At 42.5% G+C, this 17,187-nt stretch overlaps 2 protein-coding genes across 3 annotated transcripts in view; one reads left to right on the top strand and one right to left on the bottom strand.

Moving 5' to 3' along the window:
- Kiaa1549l (KIAA1549 like) overlaps positions 1–17,187 on the top strand; it is a 241,992-nt gene that overhangs the window by 187,191 nt on the left and 37,614 nt on the right. The window contains exons 14-16 of the mRNA XM_042691587.1: positions 630–811; positions 3,980–4,197; positions 12,662–12,791. Of these exons, the coding sequence (XP_042547521.1) occupies positions 630–811; positions 3,980–4,197; positions 12,662–12,791 (530 nt within the window). The remainder of the gene's footprint in view (positions 1–629; positions 812–3,979; positions 4,198–12,661; positions 12,792–17,187) is intronic.
- LOC122117765 (small ubiquitin-related modifier 2-like) lies at positions 9,913–10,326 on the bottom strand. Of its 2 annotated transcripts, XM_042691590.1 has the most exons (2): positions 10,173–10,326; positions 9,913–10,115 (listed from the first exon to the last, which is right to left on the bottom strand). In XM_042691590.1, the coding sequence occupies exons 1-2, from the start codon at positions 10,324–10,326 to the stop codon at positions 10,039–10,041; spliced, it is 231 nt and encodes a 76-aa protein (XP_042547524.1). In that variant the 3' UTR covers positions 9,913–10,038. The 2 variants fall into 2 exon arrangements, with proteins under 2 accessions (XP_042547524.1, XP_042547523.1); XM_042691589.1 differs by having other exon boundaries at positions 9,913–10,326.

The following is a 17,187-nucleotide window of genomic DNA, read 5'->3' as shown; positions in this document are numbered from 1 at the left end:
GATGGGAGAATTCATTTAACAGAGTGTAGGTGGCAATCAGTCTATTTAATTAGGGGAGTTGCTTTCATTCTCTGCTGATTTCCTCGCTTTCTTTTGTCTTAATCAAATGAAAGAAACCAAAGTGAAAATCATTGGAGAGAGGGAGGGAGAGAGAGAAAGAGAGAGAGCAAGCAAGGAAGGAAGGAAGACAAGCAGATAGAAGAAGGAGAAGGAAGGAAGGAAGGAAGGAAGGAAGGAAGGAAGGAAAGAAGGAAGGAAGGAAGGAAGGAAGGAAGGAAGGAAGGAAGGAAGGAAGTAGACAGGCCTTTCATTCCCAACTCAGGCATCCAGAACAAATTAACTTTTAATGCCAAACGTGCTTTGTCAGTTTTGAAAAAAATAAATGTCCTTTACTGTTTTGACTCAAGTCTTTACAACTGGTTCCTACTCACTGATGACACGCTGGCAGGATAAATAGTGTAGCTCTTAAAAGGAAACCATGAAGAGCAGAGAGCCCTTGGCACAGAACCAAACAGGGTTGTCTCTGAGGTCCTTTGGATTACTGTCTGTAGGGGTGAGCCTACTAATAGTTCCCCAAGATCATGAAACTCTCAACATCCTAAGTCTTGTGTGTTTATGTTGGCCTTCAGTGACAGCCAGTGATGAAGAGGAGGGCGCAGTTCTCTTTGACAGCACAGCCAAGGCAGCAACAGATCCCTTTGACACGTCTTCTGGATCTGTGCAGCTCATTGCCATCAAACCCGCAGCCCTGCCTACGGTGCACCCTGCCTCAGACAGGAGCCAAGAATCCTCGTCTGTCCTCAACGGTGAGGTGAGCACCCGTGACCCCATGTGGGGCAGGCCAGTGGTCTTCAGGGACTGGATTCATACCTTTCAGCATGCAGGTGAAATCTGTGTTCAGTTGTCTCAGGCTGCTAATGTTACTGTAACCCCTGCATGTACCAGACCTTAGTGAGATGACTCAGGAGACAAGTCACACACACACTCAAAACAGCCCTCTGCTTTTCTACATCTTGCTCCCTAACACTTCTACCGTCATGGTGATGGGAAGGATGTGAATTGAGAGGGAAGTGGGTAGGATGTGACCCATTACAGGCTTTGAAATGACAGTGTTTTCCTTTGAGCAAGTCTGGAACAATCCATTAGCTGCTTTTGGAAAGATATCAATATATAGCATGATGTTTATCAACTTTTCTAGGAATCCAAAGAGTCTATAACACACAGTGATTGCGATCTTATCAAGGAAAATTAGGTGGTGATAATAGATAGATGCTTATATAACAGATGTTTGAGAAATGCATGAAAGGGAGAAAGAGATCTCAGAGGGACAAGAAGGAAGTCAGGGAAGAATTGTATGCTATCCCTCCCTCTTCTTCAGCTGAATGGCTAAAATATGTATGCACCTTTAAGAATCTGCGTATAGGACGTTTAATATAACTGTGAACATTTCCCTTACATGTATGTACAGGTGCATACACACACTCCACACACACACACACACACACACACACACACGTTTTTCTCCGGGGCTAAGCTGCCAGGCTGGTTATTCAGTTTACTTATTTATTCCTTGCTACGATTACCTAAAACAGGTAGAAAACTTCCAAAGTTTTGTTGTTGTTGTTGTTTGTTGCTGTTGTTGTTTTTCTGGCCCTGGGGCTTGAATACTGGGCCTGGGTTTTGTCCCTGAGCTTCTGTTTTTTGCTCAAGTCTAGTGCTTACCACTTGAGCCATAGCACCACTTCTAGTTTTTGAGTAGCATATTGGAGATAAGAGTCTCACAGACTTTCCTGCCTGGGCTGGCTTTGAACTATGATCCTCAGATCCCAACCTCCTGAGTAGCTAGGATTATAGGCATGAGCCACCGGCACCTGGCCAAAGTTTTAAAGTTTCTTTCCCATAACACCTCCAACAACATGTCACAGCCCTGTACAACTAGGCATCATATATACTATCATTTTGCATATTTATCCAAGTGTTACACAAACCTGTTCCAGGAAGTATCTGGTTTTCTAGGCAAAAAGACTGAGCTAGCAGCCTAAAGAGGTGACAAATTGAACTGTAACAACTTCAAAATGTAACTGAAAATACATTCAAGGAGCACTTATATTCCAACTTCTTCATATTAGAAAAACTAAAGCAGAGGGGTCTGCTGGCTTATTCAAGGTTATACTGAAGGTGATTTGTGGTACCCTATTCAGTGTTCTTGCCCTCTCTTTAACACTCATTCAAGCTCATTGGTGAACAATAGAATTGCACTTAGACATTGTGGCCTCTCACACCATGGGAGCATGCTGCCAGAGTTTGTATCCCAGTTCCTCCATTACGGTCTGTGTGACTCATTAAGAGATTAATTGACTCCTCTGTGCCTCAGCATTTTCATCTGCAATAAATGGGTAGCTGTGAGAATCAATATATGTAAAGACTATAAAACAATGGCTAATACACAGGAGCTGTTTTACTATCACCAATTAGTCTGCAGGAATAGTCAGAACCAATCACATATTGGGTGCCAGTGGCTCACGCCTGTAATCCCAGCTGTTTGGGAGGCTGAGAGCTGAGGATCCAAGTTCAAAGCCAGCCTGGGCAGAAAAGTCCCCAAGATTCTTATATCCAATTAACCACCAAAATGTCAGACATGGAGCTGTGGCTCAAGTGGTAGAGTATCAGCCTTGAGTGAAACAGCTAAAGGGGAGTACTTTGGCCCTGAATTCAAGCCCCAGGAACACACACACACACGCACACACACACACACACACACACACACACACACACACACACACACACACACGCTACTGCTTCTTTCCTGGGGTGTGATTTTGCCACCAAATATTCAAGCCTCTGAAGTTAGCACAATGTGCTGATAGCTGCTATAGATTGGGACTTTCTCCCTAGTCCTGAGCTTACATAGTGATCACCATGCCTGGATCCCTTTGTCCAGCTTAATGATATGAGCATCATAGACTCAAAATCTGGGACAGATTCAATTTCCTGTTCCCTTTTTCTCCCAGGCTCTTCACCCTGTCACAGAAAGAGAACAGTTGAGCCTTTTTCCTTGTTCAGAAATGATCCTTGCTACATTTTGGGCAATAAGAGGAAAGGACCCTACCCACATCTCAGTTAGAAGAGAACCGGCACTGTTCTCTGTAATTTACTGCCTTGTATAGATTGATACAGATTGCTTTGCAATTTTCTCTCTTCTTCTCTGATGGGTGGCTGGTTTAATTTTTTTTTAAGCCTAACCCTGATGCCATGAATTTCCCTTTTATGAATTACAGGAAATTCTTTTCAAGATGATTTTAAAGAAGACATAGTAACAACATGCAAAGTTCAGAAATGTGGGCATAACATCGTTATCACTTACTAGGTAGTAAACATGGCCATTTGCTTGTTTCCCAGACCCAGAATACATTATTAGCATGTATCTTCCTGAAAGGCCAAAGCTTCAGAACTCTCTCTTTCTCTCCCACACCCCTCTCTTTCTCTCAAAGTCATGCTCTCTCAGCTGCAGATGACTTGCGTGAAAGGTGTCTGGAGCAGAACATTTGTTTACCTTCTTGCCCCATCCATTCCTCCTGCTTCAAAGGACTTGTCTCATTTAACTAGGCCGTAGCTACATAGCCAGAGACGTCACAGGTCCCTTGGGGCTCGTACTAGACTCATGGCATCAAGAACTAGCTAGGCTTCCAGGCCAAAGATCACCACAAAGGTGTATGCAGAATTACAGCCATTCCCACAAAGCTGGAAGTGTGGTGTCAGACCCAGGCCAGAGCAGTCTTGAGAGAAGAGGATGAGAGATCTCCCCACAAACCCCCACATTGTGAGCTTAGGTTTGAAGGGGACACAGGTGGGTCTGCAGGCTCAGAAGCCCGGAAGTGACACCTAGGGTGGCTTTTTAAGAGTCCTGGCCTTCTAGTGAAAGCCCCCACTGGTCACCATGCTGGGTTGGATGTGGGCCTGAGGCTGTCTCTCTTTCCAGGTAAACAAAGCCCTGAAGCAGAAGTCGGACATCGAGCACTATCGGAACAAGTTGCGTCTCAAAGCCAAGAGGAAAGGGTATTATGACTTCCCAGCTGTGGAGACAAATAAAGGCCTGACGGAAAGAAAAAAGATGTATGAAAAAGCCCCAAAGGAAATGGAACATGTTTTGGAACCAGACCCGGAACTGTGTGCTCCATTCCCTGAGGCTAAAAACAGGTATGGGCTCTATAGATTTGGGGAGGCGGGGAGTGTGAGGAGGCCAGTACTGGGACTTGAACTCAGGGCCTGGGCAACATCCCTTAGTTTTGTTTTGTTTTTTTTCAAGGCTGGTGCCATACCACTTGAGCACTTCTACTTCTGGCTCTTTGGAGGTTAATTGGAGATAAGAGTCTTACAGATTTTCATGCCTGCACTAGCTTCAAGCCAAAGTCCTCTGATCTCAGTCTTTTGAATAGTTAGGACTACAAATGTGAGGCACCTGTGCCTGGCTAATCTATGGGATTTTTTTTTTCCAGTCCTGAGGCTTGAGCTCAGGACCTGGGTGCTGTCCCTGAGCTTCTTTTGCTCAAGGCTAGGACTCTACCACTTGAGCCACAGTGCCACTTTCAGCTTTTTCTGTTTATGTGGTACTGAGGAGTGGAACTAAGGGCTTCATGCATGCTAGGCAAGCACTCTACCACTAAGCCACATTCCCAGCCTGGTCTATGGGATTTTTTTTAGAGCAATGTATCATGGGTGGGATGAGGCAGAGGACAGCTCAGGCCAGCATGGTCCCCTGGTCTGATGCTTCAGGATTATGATGTTTGCAGGCTGTTGCTCCAGGCCCTGCTGGTCTGCACAAAGCAGGTGCTCTGTAATAAATCTAGAAGAGAACAAAATTGAAGCCATTAAAAAATAATACTGGGCAGGCAAACAACCATAATTGTCCTTTAGCTTAATGATATTTTCAACCCAGTAGTTATTGCAGAGCTGGATAAAGATATAGTCTTTAGTCATTTATCTTTAGTCATCTACCTAGTTATACAACTTCCAGACCAGGGGACATTGTATGTTTCAATTATGTTCCTGATTCTTACATAAGAAAAGCTAATTTCATGCCTCGTGTGTACGTATTACACGGCTGCTCAGCACTATAGGCCGGTTTGTCTGGTTCATTCACAGATTTCTTCAGTTATTTGACATTTATTGTCACCTGCTATGATTTAGGCACCCATCAAGATGCTGCACACAGCCAGGCACCAGGGGCTCACACCTATAACCCTAGCTACTCAGAGAGACTGAGATCTAAAAATCACAGTTGAAGCTAGCCCAGGCAGACAAATCTTAGAGACTCTTATCTCCAATTAACTACGCCAAAAAAAAGTTCTAGGCACTAGTGGCTCATGTCTGTAAGCCTAGCTACTTTGGAGGCTGAGATCTGAGGATCTTGGATCAAAGCCAGACTGGGTAGGAAAGTCCATGAGACTCTCATCTTCCAATTAACTGCCAAAAAGCTGGAAGCAGAGCTGTGGCTGAAATGGTAGAATGCTAGCCAGCCTTGAGCAAAAAGAGCCTAGGAACAGTGCCCAGGACCTGAGTTCAAACGCCAGGACCAATATCAAACTAAAACAAAACAAAGCAAAAACCGGAAGTACTGCCTTTGAGTACAAATAAACTAAGAAGGAGCATGAGGCCCTGAGTTCAAGCCCCAATGCATACACACTCACCCACATACACACACACACGCACACACACAACAGATGTTGCATACTACCACAGCTTTTTCTAATGCATTCCTTCAATTCCTTCAGTAGGTTATGGTACACACAACAACCTGATAGCTGCTGAGGTCTGATGTGAGAGAAAGATAATCACCCCAGAAGTATACACCACAAGTCTAAGGGGTGTTTAAAGTGGGAGCTGCTATAGCAGTGTAACAGGGAACTTGGCCTACTGAGGCCAGGCTACATGGTTTGAATTGGTTTCCATCTTGGTCCATTTTCTGTTCTTACAGCAAAATTCCTGAGACCAGATAAATTATAATGAACAGAAGTTAATTTTCTCACCATTCTGAAGGCTGGCACCAGCATCTGGCTGGGGTTTTCTTGCTTCATCATTCCATGATGGAAGGCAGATGAATGAAGAGAACCCCAGGGGGCTAGTTTAAAGTGGTATTAATGTCACCCATGAAGGTAGAGCCTTTAAGGCTCTATCACCACCCAAAGGTTCCGCTTCCTAACACTGCCAAAACACCAGGCTCCCAACCAAGTTGGAAAGTGGAGCTAAATCTTTTGAATTTCATCAACATTATTTATCTTCAATAAAGAGAGAAGTCTAAAACCAGGGCTTAATTTACCATACTCCTCATTTGACTTCACTGGTATGACAAACTAGTGACTAGAACCATACCCTCATGAGTTCACCATGCCTGTGTCACCATGTTAATGGCTAGAAGACAAAGGAGAAGCAAAGTGAGGGGTTTTATAGGAGGCTGGTGTCAACTTTAGCTTCACTGCTTTAGGGCGGGGGGGAGGTGGAGGGGAGTGTCTCTTATAGACTGATCTGAGCGTTATGATTTCTGTTGACATTAGGGGAAAAATGAGTCCAGTGTATACAGATCAGAAATGGTTGGCATGGGAACAGCTTGAGGAATAAATAATGACTTCAATTTCAGCATTTTATGACAAGAGAATGAATAAGACTTTTATGGGAGCTGTGCCTAAAGGGCCTAGCCTAGGTCCAGGTCAGATGCTCTTTGGTGACCTGCTGTCATACCTACAGCAACTGTCGTTGAAGAAATGATTGTTCCAAAAATACATTTTAAACAATTGTCCAGTTAGGAGAAAAAGATGGATAGTCACAAACTGGGTGAGCTAGGAAGAGGAATTAAGATTGGATTAGCAGCAATGGGGTGGAGAGAAAGAGTAAGAGACAAGAAACAGAACTCTAAGCTTGGAGGTGTTATTCTTGACACCCTGTCATTGACCCCAGAGAACACGCACTGTTTTAGCTGTTGTTGCACATTGGAGATACCTGTTAATTGCCATTCACAATACAACTCTCTAGAGACTCTGCTCTCCACCACCCAACCATGACAGGACAGGCAAAGAAATCCTTCACTAATGCTGAGGTAGCGTCAATCACCAGAACTTTTCCTTCACACCAAAGTGAAGTCAAATAAAGACAAAAGCGGAACTAAACGTTGACTCATCACTGAACCTTTTTACATCATTTTTTATAACTCTTTACTTCTAAAGTAAGAAAAGACCTCATTTTCATATTATAAACTCTTACTGAGATCCAAAGTACAATGTACCTGAGACAGATGCAAGCTGCAGACCCATGTATGGATGCACCCCCACTGCACCTGCTCCAGCGAGCACAGTCTGCTGTCTGCAAGCCTCTGTGACACCCACTTGAAGGCTTTTTCCCAGCATCCACTAGCCAGCCAGAAGTGTTAGGTCATTAAGGGTTTAGGCAGCATCCTCAGCTGAGGATGGGTGAGAATCTATGGATAAAAATCCATGGCATGGAACTCAGAGATACTGGCTCTGCTAGTGTAATAATTAACCACTTTCTAGTTTTGTATATAATACTCTGATATAGGGGCTTTTTGGACTCCAGAGAAACTCCATACCTCCCCTGCCCCTCAGGGCTATTTCCAGCCACAGAAAAAGACTCACAAATTCACCTTTTTTGGGGGGTGGGGTTGATTGTGGGGCTTGAACTCAGGGCCTGGGCACTGTCCCAGAGCTTTTTCACTCAAGGCTTGCACTCTACTACTTTGAGCCACAGCTCTACTTCCAGTTTTCTGGTGGTTAATTGGAGATAAGAGTCTCATGGACTGTTTCCTGACTTAGCTGGCTTTGAACCACAATCCTTAGATACCATCCTCCTGTGTAACTAGGATTACAGGTGTGAGCCACCAGCACCTGGTTACAGTGTCACATTTCATGTTCAAACCCACCCATCTAGAACATGTGCCTCAGCCTCGGCCACCTCTTTTAGGTGCTTTCTCGGGGCTCTCACTCTGGGCCATTATCCACATTTCTGAATCACCTCAGGTTCAAATAACAGACAGCAAAAGACAGCTTAAGCCTCAGGACTCTGTCCAGTTATTCAAATTAGCTCATCCCATGCCTACTTATCCTGCCCCACCATTGCTTCCTACATAAACAATAATGAAAGCTTTTGCCCACGTTTCTTCCTCATTCCCTCTATCTCTTAACTCATGTTAGTGCCTCCTTATATGGTACTGCCTATGGTTTGTCCTGTCCCCTACTCCTAAGATCCCTGGGTATAGCAAGCTATTTTTTTTCTATGGCAGCCATTCCTTGCCAGACCTGATAATAATTAAACCTAATTTTTCAAACAACCATATCCCATACTTGAGTAAGTTTGCACCCCAACTTACCCAAAGCATTAATATACTCCGTATCATATCTCTGTTGACTCCTTTCCATCTCTCTCTTATTCCGCTACCCCTATCCCAAAGCTCTTTGTAGAGCTTGTATCTGGGGCAATTTCCAGTCTAACAATTGCTCTAATGGAAGCCAAGCATGGTTTTCCTCTTCTCCTCCTCTGGGGCTCTAGGTGATCACTATGCAATCCCAGGGTCTTTTCTTAAAATCACTATCACACTCATCATTATCCAACCAGCAATGTTATCAGTGGTTAAAAACAACATCGAAAATGGGGCTCTGGTAGCTCATGCCTGTAATCCTAGCTATTCAAGAGGCTGAGATGTGAGAATCACATCACTTTCCTTCATCAGGAATGTCTGTGAAAGTCTCCAATTAACCACCAAAAAGCCAGAAGTGGAGCTATGGCTCAAGTGGTATCACTATCCTGAGCAAAAAGGCTTGTAGACAGACAAAAGCCTAAGTTCTGATTTCAAGCCCCAAGACCAGTACAAACAAAACAACAACAACAACACCCAACCTCTCAGAAATTTTGTGTGTTCCAAGATTTATTTTTTTAAAAATCTAGTAAAATACTTCATGGAACTTTATTTGATTAAAATAGGCAGTTACTCTACCTGAGAGCCCAACTTACCTCTAAAAAGACATTCATGTACCAGACATATGTGGGTGGCCTGGTAATTAGATCTAAGTTAAACAGTAGCTTTTAAGCCATTCATTGTAATGAAACAATAATTGTAATGTCTCTGAGGAAAAAAATAGTCTGGGCGACCCACTACTGTATAAGCTTGGTTCTTTTTTTTTTTCATTTTAAACAAGAAGTTTATTTAAACAACAAGATGCTTGACTTGAAGGGAAAATTATCTAGGATTCTTTTTTTTAAAAGAGTAATTTACCCCTACTTAAAGACAGATTGCCCTACATGTAACAGCTATGTACAAAAAAGTTATAAAATTGTCCTTGGTTTTACAATGATAAATGAAAACATTAAAATTCTCCAATCAAACAAGATATGCAAGGGTTTTTGTTGTTTTTTTCTTTTTGTTAAAACAGTGAGAGCGTGGGCTGGGAAGGTGGCTCAGTGGTAGAGTGCTTGCCTTGCATGCATGAGGCCCTGGGTTTGATTCCTCAGCACCACATAAGCAAAAAGAAAAAAGCCGGAGGTGGTACTTTGGCTCAAGTAGTAGAGCACTAGCCTTGAGCTGAAGAGCTGAGGGACAGCGCCCAGGCCCAGAGTTCAGGCTCCACGACTGGACCCAAAAACAAACAAACAAACAAAAAAAACCCAATGAGAGCAAAATAACTTACTGAAATATAAAGATAAAAGCTGAATGAGCATGCCACGAATGGAGAAGGTGGATATTTTCACAGGACAGTATTTTTCCCCATCCCATCTCCATTTGATGTCCATCAAAATATACCATTGGCCATTTAGTTTAAAAGAAAAGAAAAAGAAAAAAGAAAAGCAATATGCTTGTGCACATACACCAGTTACTTTATGTACAGTAAAGGAATGGAGCAGGGGAAAATGAAAGAATAGAGAAAACTATACTGTAGTAGTCAGGATGTAGTGGAACCAAATTGCAGTTTTCTAATTAAGAATGTATTCTTGGTCTATAAGAACAAAGTTCTGGAGCAAAGTAGTAGGTTCCCTTTTTTAGTAGACACCTCCTGTCTGCTGCTGGAACACATCAATTGTATTTCCATCCTCCATTTCCAACTGTGCAGGTGTGTCTGTGTCATTGATTGGCTGCCCATCAAATCGGAATCTGATCTGCCTCATTGACAAACCCTGTGGTTCACAATAGGCTTTCATTAGTTTACTAAGTGGTGTATGCCTCTTCATCTTAAACTGCACCACAGAACCATCCTGCACCGCCACCTTCAGATGAATATGATCGTTGTTCTCAGTCTTGACTCCTTCCTTGGGCTTTTCGTCGGCCATCGCGAGCACCGGAGTCTCCTCAGATGCCACTTCACAAAAGAGGTCCCCGGTCCGCGCGGCTGGAGGAGGTGGCAGCGGTGGACGAGGCAGAGGGCGCCTACACTGGGTCCTTGAAAGGGTTTACACCATCTCACTATGATATTGCTCATACTTACAAATTAAGCTACTGAAATGTCAGTGGCCAAGCCTCTTGCTTACTCTTCCACCACCCTTATTAGTAAATCTTTTCTAAATGGACTCATCTTGGGACAGACAGATGTGAAGTCTAATTTTTTTTTAATATTTGTAATTGGGTCAAGGATGGGAATTCTTTGGGGTCTGCCTTAAATAAAGAACAGACTCTCTCACAAGCTTGGCCCCTTCCCAATGGAAGTTTCCATCTGCAGATAACTGTGGGAGGGGCAGGACACAGTCCATAAATTAGGTGTAGGCTCCTTTCTTATCCAGGATTCCTTTGATTGCAAGCAACAGAAATCCAACCCAATCTGGTAAAATAAAAGGGAAAGTGTCACTGAGCATTATTCAAAACTCAAGACCTCAGCATTCTTAGATCCCAAAGGTTCATACAGTGTCTCCTGTACTTGTTCTTGCTTTCTGTTCACTCTCCCTGTCCCATTTGAAATCAAGTTCTCACCTCAGAGTAACAAATTAACTGCTGGCAAAGCCAGGCTTGCATCCCTACCTTAAAATGGCGGAGGGAGCGCCTCTCTTGCAGTTGCCTTAGCAAAAGCCATGAGACTCAGTCTCAGTGGACAATGCAGGTAATATGTTCACCTGCTAACCATTCACGTGACTATGGAGATGTGATGATTTGATTGGTCCAGACTGAATCAGTTGCCTCCAAGGGAGAAAAGGTAGCCTCCAACAAAGATCATGCTGCTCTTACCAAACGGTTATCACCACGACATGACAGATGCAGTCAGAATAGACAAATTCCTCATAGTAAAGGAGCAGGTCAAACAGTGTCTGCTTTATTCTCAAGACTACTTGCAAAGCTAATGCTTTGTCTTAGACTTCTAATGTCAGTTGACTATATTGCTGTAAGTAACTTTCTATGTGTTTTTGAAAAAAGTGTGTATATCTGCCAAGTTTTAAGTGTCCCATGGTGATTGGAAATAAATAATGCCACTTCTTCCCTCTCCAGCCTATGAACAGCTCAAATGTGACATAAAACAGGTGGTATTAGGGGAGTTCCCTGAAGATAAATGATCTGGAAATGCAAATTATCTACTGAGTCTCACTATTGGATGAAAGGGAGTATTTATCCCATTGTTACTGTGCAAGATCCTGTGAAAGTCACCTGTCCCTACTGGATCTCACTTCCTACTAATAAAAATGGCCACTGGAGGAAAAGAGAAGCATCTTTATGCTGCTGTTTCCTTGCCTCTCTGCAGAGGAATTCCTCCAGTGACAAATTAGCAATGAGGCAATGGTGACAAATATATAAACTTTCTAGTAGTGGTTGAGATGAGCTGGCTACTGTCTAGGCCTGACATGTGCTGTGTCCACCACATCAGTATGGGGCTGATGCCATTTGGGACTCAGCTCAACTGTTATCACACCAGGCTTTCCACGATCATCCTATCTGAAGTTCTCCATTCTAGTTCCCCTCTGGTGCAGCTCAGTGTTCTTCTTAATAGCACTTATTGTTCTCAGGTTATTATGTTGTCTCCCTCAGTAGTACATAACCTCTGGGAGAAATGGAGCTGTGGGTGGTGATCATCTTCTACAGTGCCTGGAACAAAATAGGCATTTGGTAAAGGACGGACAGATGGAGGGATGGATGGATGGACAGGCCTCAAGTTGCCTCTAGGTCTCTGCTTTTAAGCCTAGAAGAGAATCTGCTGTGATAATTATAGAAAATAAATCTATCAACAATCACAGTATTATGCAGCCCACTAGCCACAGGGTTTATTAACACTTTGGAGAATTCTGCACTTGAGATCAGAAAAATTAAAAAGGAAGGGAGTCTGCTGAGTCAACAGAGTCAGTGAAGGCGAGTTTGTTCCGCAGCGTTAGCTGTCTAGAGGGTCAAGGGAGAACCCCTGGCCTCGTCATCAGCAGAATTTTAGATGAGGCTGCACTGTTGCCATTGATTGTACTTACCTAGTTTCCATATGAACTTATAATTCAGCTGAATGGTTACAGTATCTGGGGGTTGGGAGGGGCCTTTATTCTCCTCTGTGTAGCCCCTGATGGCCAGGATACCTATCAACTTGGAGATCTGTGAGGCAGATCCAAACCCATCATTGGTTGCCTGTAGTTTTGGATCAGTGGAGAATTCCATCTGTCAGGGCATTTGCTGCATCATAACAGTTGTTGAATTTTTTTTCAGGCAACAGATGAAGAACTCTGTCTACAGAAGCCGGCAGTCTCTGAACAGCCCCAGTCCAGGAGAAACTGAGATGGACCTTCTGGTCACTCGGGAGCGACCCCGGCGTGGAATCCGCAACAGTGGCTATGACGTAAGTCTCTGGTGGGCTGGGGTGAACTCAAGCTTTAAAAGGGAACAGAACATCCCATGATGTTTCAGTTTATTTCGTGTTTGTGGAATTTTAATATACACTACAATATTTTCTACAGTGTTTTCTTTTTTCTTCCCTCTTTTGCAAAGTAAGACTACTTAGAATGTGTCAGGGTAACAAATCATTGCTAAAAGGATCATGATTTAACTACTGCAAATAGTACATGACTGACCATAAACACAGTGAAAATTCTAAGTAGCCTTCATTCCTCATCCTCTGTCCTTAGAAATGCGTTAAGAACCACAGAAATGATGTAGAATTCTTTTGAGCATGGGCTTCTCTTGATCCATAGCAGTTGAAAATCTGGACTTGTTTCTGATTTTATAACTCCTCGGTATGCCATGGAAACAATAAGATGTTCAACAGAGCAAGCTGATGATTTCACATGACGAGTCACATGCTCGTATTCAGTAATCTGTCCAAACCACACAAATTCTTATCCCAAGACTTCCCCGCTGAGGCTTCCTAGCTAGCCATCATCCAGGACTTGCAGTTTCAAAGGGTCTTCATAGACTCTTAGGCTTCTTGAGAGGACTTTCCATTCCCTTAAAATGTTCCTACAATTACAAATTGAATTTTTTTGTCATAGGAATTACAATTCAAATATGTCTGGAGAAACTTTTCTAATTTGAAAAGCTATACTTTGAAAATGACACAATTTCATAAATAGATCATGCTAATTTTAAGGCAAGATTATTTTTTCCCATTTGTATTGGTCATTGTTTGTTACAAAAGCTTAAAATGGGCTTCTTAAATGGTCTCATTAAAAGCAGGTATATTCTACTTAATCTGAAATGCTGATGATCTTCCTTATATTGAAATTTGATATTTGTATCGATGGTAATACCCATCTTTTTTTGTTCCTTTTTCTTTGTGAATAAGATGGTTAGATAGCTTTGACCATATCTTTTTTTATGTTAGGTTAAACTATCCTAACAGATAATTTTTCTCCTTTCTCATTTTCTTTTCTCATTTCAATTCATTCATTGACTTGATTAACCTAAGTTGTAAGTTTCTAATTAACCCCTACTCCCAAGGGTGAACATTCTTTCTGGATGCTCACTTACTTTGAAGAACTTGGGATATGAGCGGTTTTAGTTTATAGCATGATAAATATTTATAGATTGTTTTTGAGAGTCCAGGCATATAGTTAGGAGGACCTGAGTCAGAGATTTTCCTGAAATCTTAAAAAGACAACATTGCTGCAGACTCTGGAGGCTTACACCTGTAATCCTAACTACTCAGGCTGCTGAGATCTGAGGGCCACAGTTCAAAACCAGCCCAATCAGGAAAGTCCATGAGACTCTTGTTTTTTGTTTTATTTTGGGGTCTGGTCGTGGGGCCTGAACTCTGGGCCTGGGCACTGTCCCTCAGCTCTTCAGCTCAAGGCTAGCGCTCTATCACTTGAGCCACAGCGCCACTCCGGCTTTTTTCTTTTTGCTCATGTGGTGCTGAGGAATCGAACCCAGAGCCTCAGGCATGCAAGGCAAGCGCTCTACCACTGAGCCATCTTCCCAGCCCCAGTCCACGAGACTCTTATCTCCAATTAACCACCAGAAAACTGGAAGTGGCACTGTGGCTCAAAGTGATAGAGCACTAGTCTTGAGTGAAAAAGCTCAGGAACAGCACCTACGCCCTGAGTTCAAGCCCCACAATCGAAAAAAGAAAAAAAAAAGACAACATTGTGCATGTTCCTAGACGATGCTACTTGCATTGCTCACCTATAATCTCTGGAAGGACATGTGAACAAATTATGTAGTCTAATAAGAGAACGCATTCTTAAATACACACCTTCACAGTCATGTATAAATATTTTGAGTACAGGTTTAGGGAGATTCTCTTCACTGTAAGTTTTTTCAAAAATATGCATTGCTTTGAAAAGTGCATAGTATCTCAAAAACATACATGTAGGCTTCCTTAGAATCTAGGCATCGATTTTAGTAACTTAGATTGTGAGCTATAGAACATTGCTTATTTGTAGCTCCTCTTGTGTTTTTTATACTAATCAGATGGAAAATAGCTGAGCTTTACTGACATATGCTGCAGATGAAGCCTTTTTATGTGTCTCATTTAATTGAATTTGCATTCTTTCCAGTTGTGTTAATGCTCTTCTTATGCCCATTATTGCATGAATGAAGAAACTGAAGCAGAGTAGTTACACAGTGTGTTCAATACCAGAGCTCATTCCTCTTTATTTTTCAGCACTGGAGTTTGAACTCGGGAGCTCATCTTGCCACGCAGGTACTCTACCACTTGAGCTATACCTCCAGCTCTTTTAACTTTAGTAATTTTTAATATAGGGGGGTCTCACATTTTGCTCAGGTTGGCCTGGACTCTGATCCTCTCATTTATGTATCCCATGTACCTAGCTAGAATGACAGGTGTGTGTCATTACACCCAACCTTTTATTAGTTAGGATGAGAGCTCGAAAACTTTTTGCACCAGCTGACCCCAAACCTCAATCTTCCTAGTCTCAGCCTCCCAAGTATTCAGAATTATAGGCATGAGTCACCATGCACAGCACAGTCCTCTTTATTTTGTGCCAGCACTGGGGCTTGAACTTGAGTCCTGGGCACTGTTCATTAGCTTTTACACTTAAAACTGGTGCTCTACCACTTGAGCGACAGTTCCACTTCCAGCTTTTTGCTAGTTAGTTGGAGATAAGGATCTCATGGGCTTTCCTGCCCAGGTTGGGCTTAATCCTCTTAATCACAAGAATATGACTTTTATTAGTACATCCTCACCATACATCTGTTTGCATGTAATATGACATATATCATGTATTTCTGAATCTCCGAAGACATCAAGACATCAAATCTCAGAAGGATTCTTACAGGAGTAACTCACATAAGCAAAACATAGATCAGCAAAGAAAGTACAAAAAAGAAGCAAGTCATAGTTTTAAACAATGCCTTCATTTTCTGAGCTTTTTTGATTTCTCTAAAAATGTCAAGGCATCCCTGGCAAGAGAACCCATTAGCCCAGCAGTGAACCTGTCATTTGGTTGGAAATATGTCATTCTCCCTACTGGGTTTGGAGATTTCAAAAACTAGGCCAAAATATCTAGTCCTTTCTGCCAGGTTAGGAAAGCTTGACACTGCACAAACAAAACTCAGGAGATTGATTTAATTTTGAATTTATCAAAAGTTTGACTGGAGTCTCAAAGGAAAAGTCCCCACTTAAAAATAAATGAATAAATACATGAAGAAGCAGGCAAACCATGCCACACAGGCAAACTGTAGTCCCAGGATGGATGGCAGCCTGGCTTGTCTCAACATTTTCCCATTACAGCAAGAGATGTTCTACCTTCAGAAGAGAGACAACTCCAGGGGGTTGAGATCACTGTGTTTCACAGCAACAGTTCTCAGCCTCTTGGTCACTCTGTTAGCCAGGATATGCACACCAGTAACCATGGTCCAGTTGATAGTAATTTTCTAAGATTATATACCTTTGTTAAAAAGAATACATTTTGCCAGACACAAGTACTTACTCTTGTAATCCTCTCAGGAGGCTGAGATCAGAGGATAGTGATTTGAAGTCAGTCCAGGAATAAAATCAGAGAGATTCCTCCAATTAACCAGTAAAGTGCCAGAATGGAGGCGTGAACAGTAGCCATGAACAAGAAAGCTGATGAGAGAGAGCATAAGGCCCTGAGTTCAAGCCCTATTATACACACACACACACACACACACACACACACACACACACACAGGTGTGCGCGTGCACACATGAAGTATTATTTTCAAAAGATGACTCAACCAGACACTCAAAATGCCCAAGTTTACCACTGAAATTAATTGAATCCAATGCATGAAAACACATAGAGAAGCAAATGTCAGCCTAATATATAAAAACAAAAGTCTATTTGTAAATATCTTACTTAAAGTGTTATTTTCTGAATGGAAGTCAGGCAGAAAAGAATGACCAAAAAAAAGCTTTAACTAGGCAGAATAAAAATCCAAGTGGTTTTTTTCTCATATTTTCCTTAATATGTGCATGATGAAACAGCCATGCTTGTAAAGGACAAGAAATAATCAAACCATTCTCTAGAAATAAAAGTGCATCTCCTCAACCTGGATCTGTTTCCTGGACTTTTTTGTTGTTGCTATTGGTCCTGGGGCTTGAACTCAGGGCTTGGGTGCTGTCCTGAGCTTCTTTGCTCAAGGCTACCACTTTGAACCGCAGCTCTACTTCTGGTTTTCTGGTAGGTAATTGGAGATAAGTGTCTCATGGCCTTCCTGCCCAGGTAGCTTTGAACCATGTTCCTCAGATCTCAGCATCCTAAGTAGCTAGTATTATAGGCATGAGCCGCCAGTACTCAGCTATTCCTTTTTGT

Source organism: Dipodomys spectabilis, unplaced genomic scaffold (genome assembly GCF_019054845.1).
Source record: "Dipodomys spectabilis isolate Male_0828 unplaced genomic scaffold, ASM1905484v1 ptg000145l, whole genome shotgun sequence".
Lineage (NCBI taxonomy): Eukaryota > Metazoa > Chordata > Mammalia > Rodentia > Heteromyidae > Dipodomys > Dipodomys spectabilis.
Note: the sequence above shows the minus strand (reverse complement) of the source record. Positions and strands in the feature narration are given on the sequence as shown.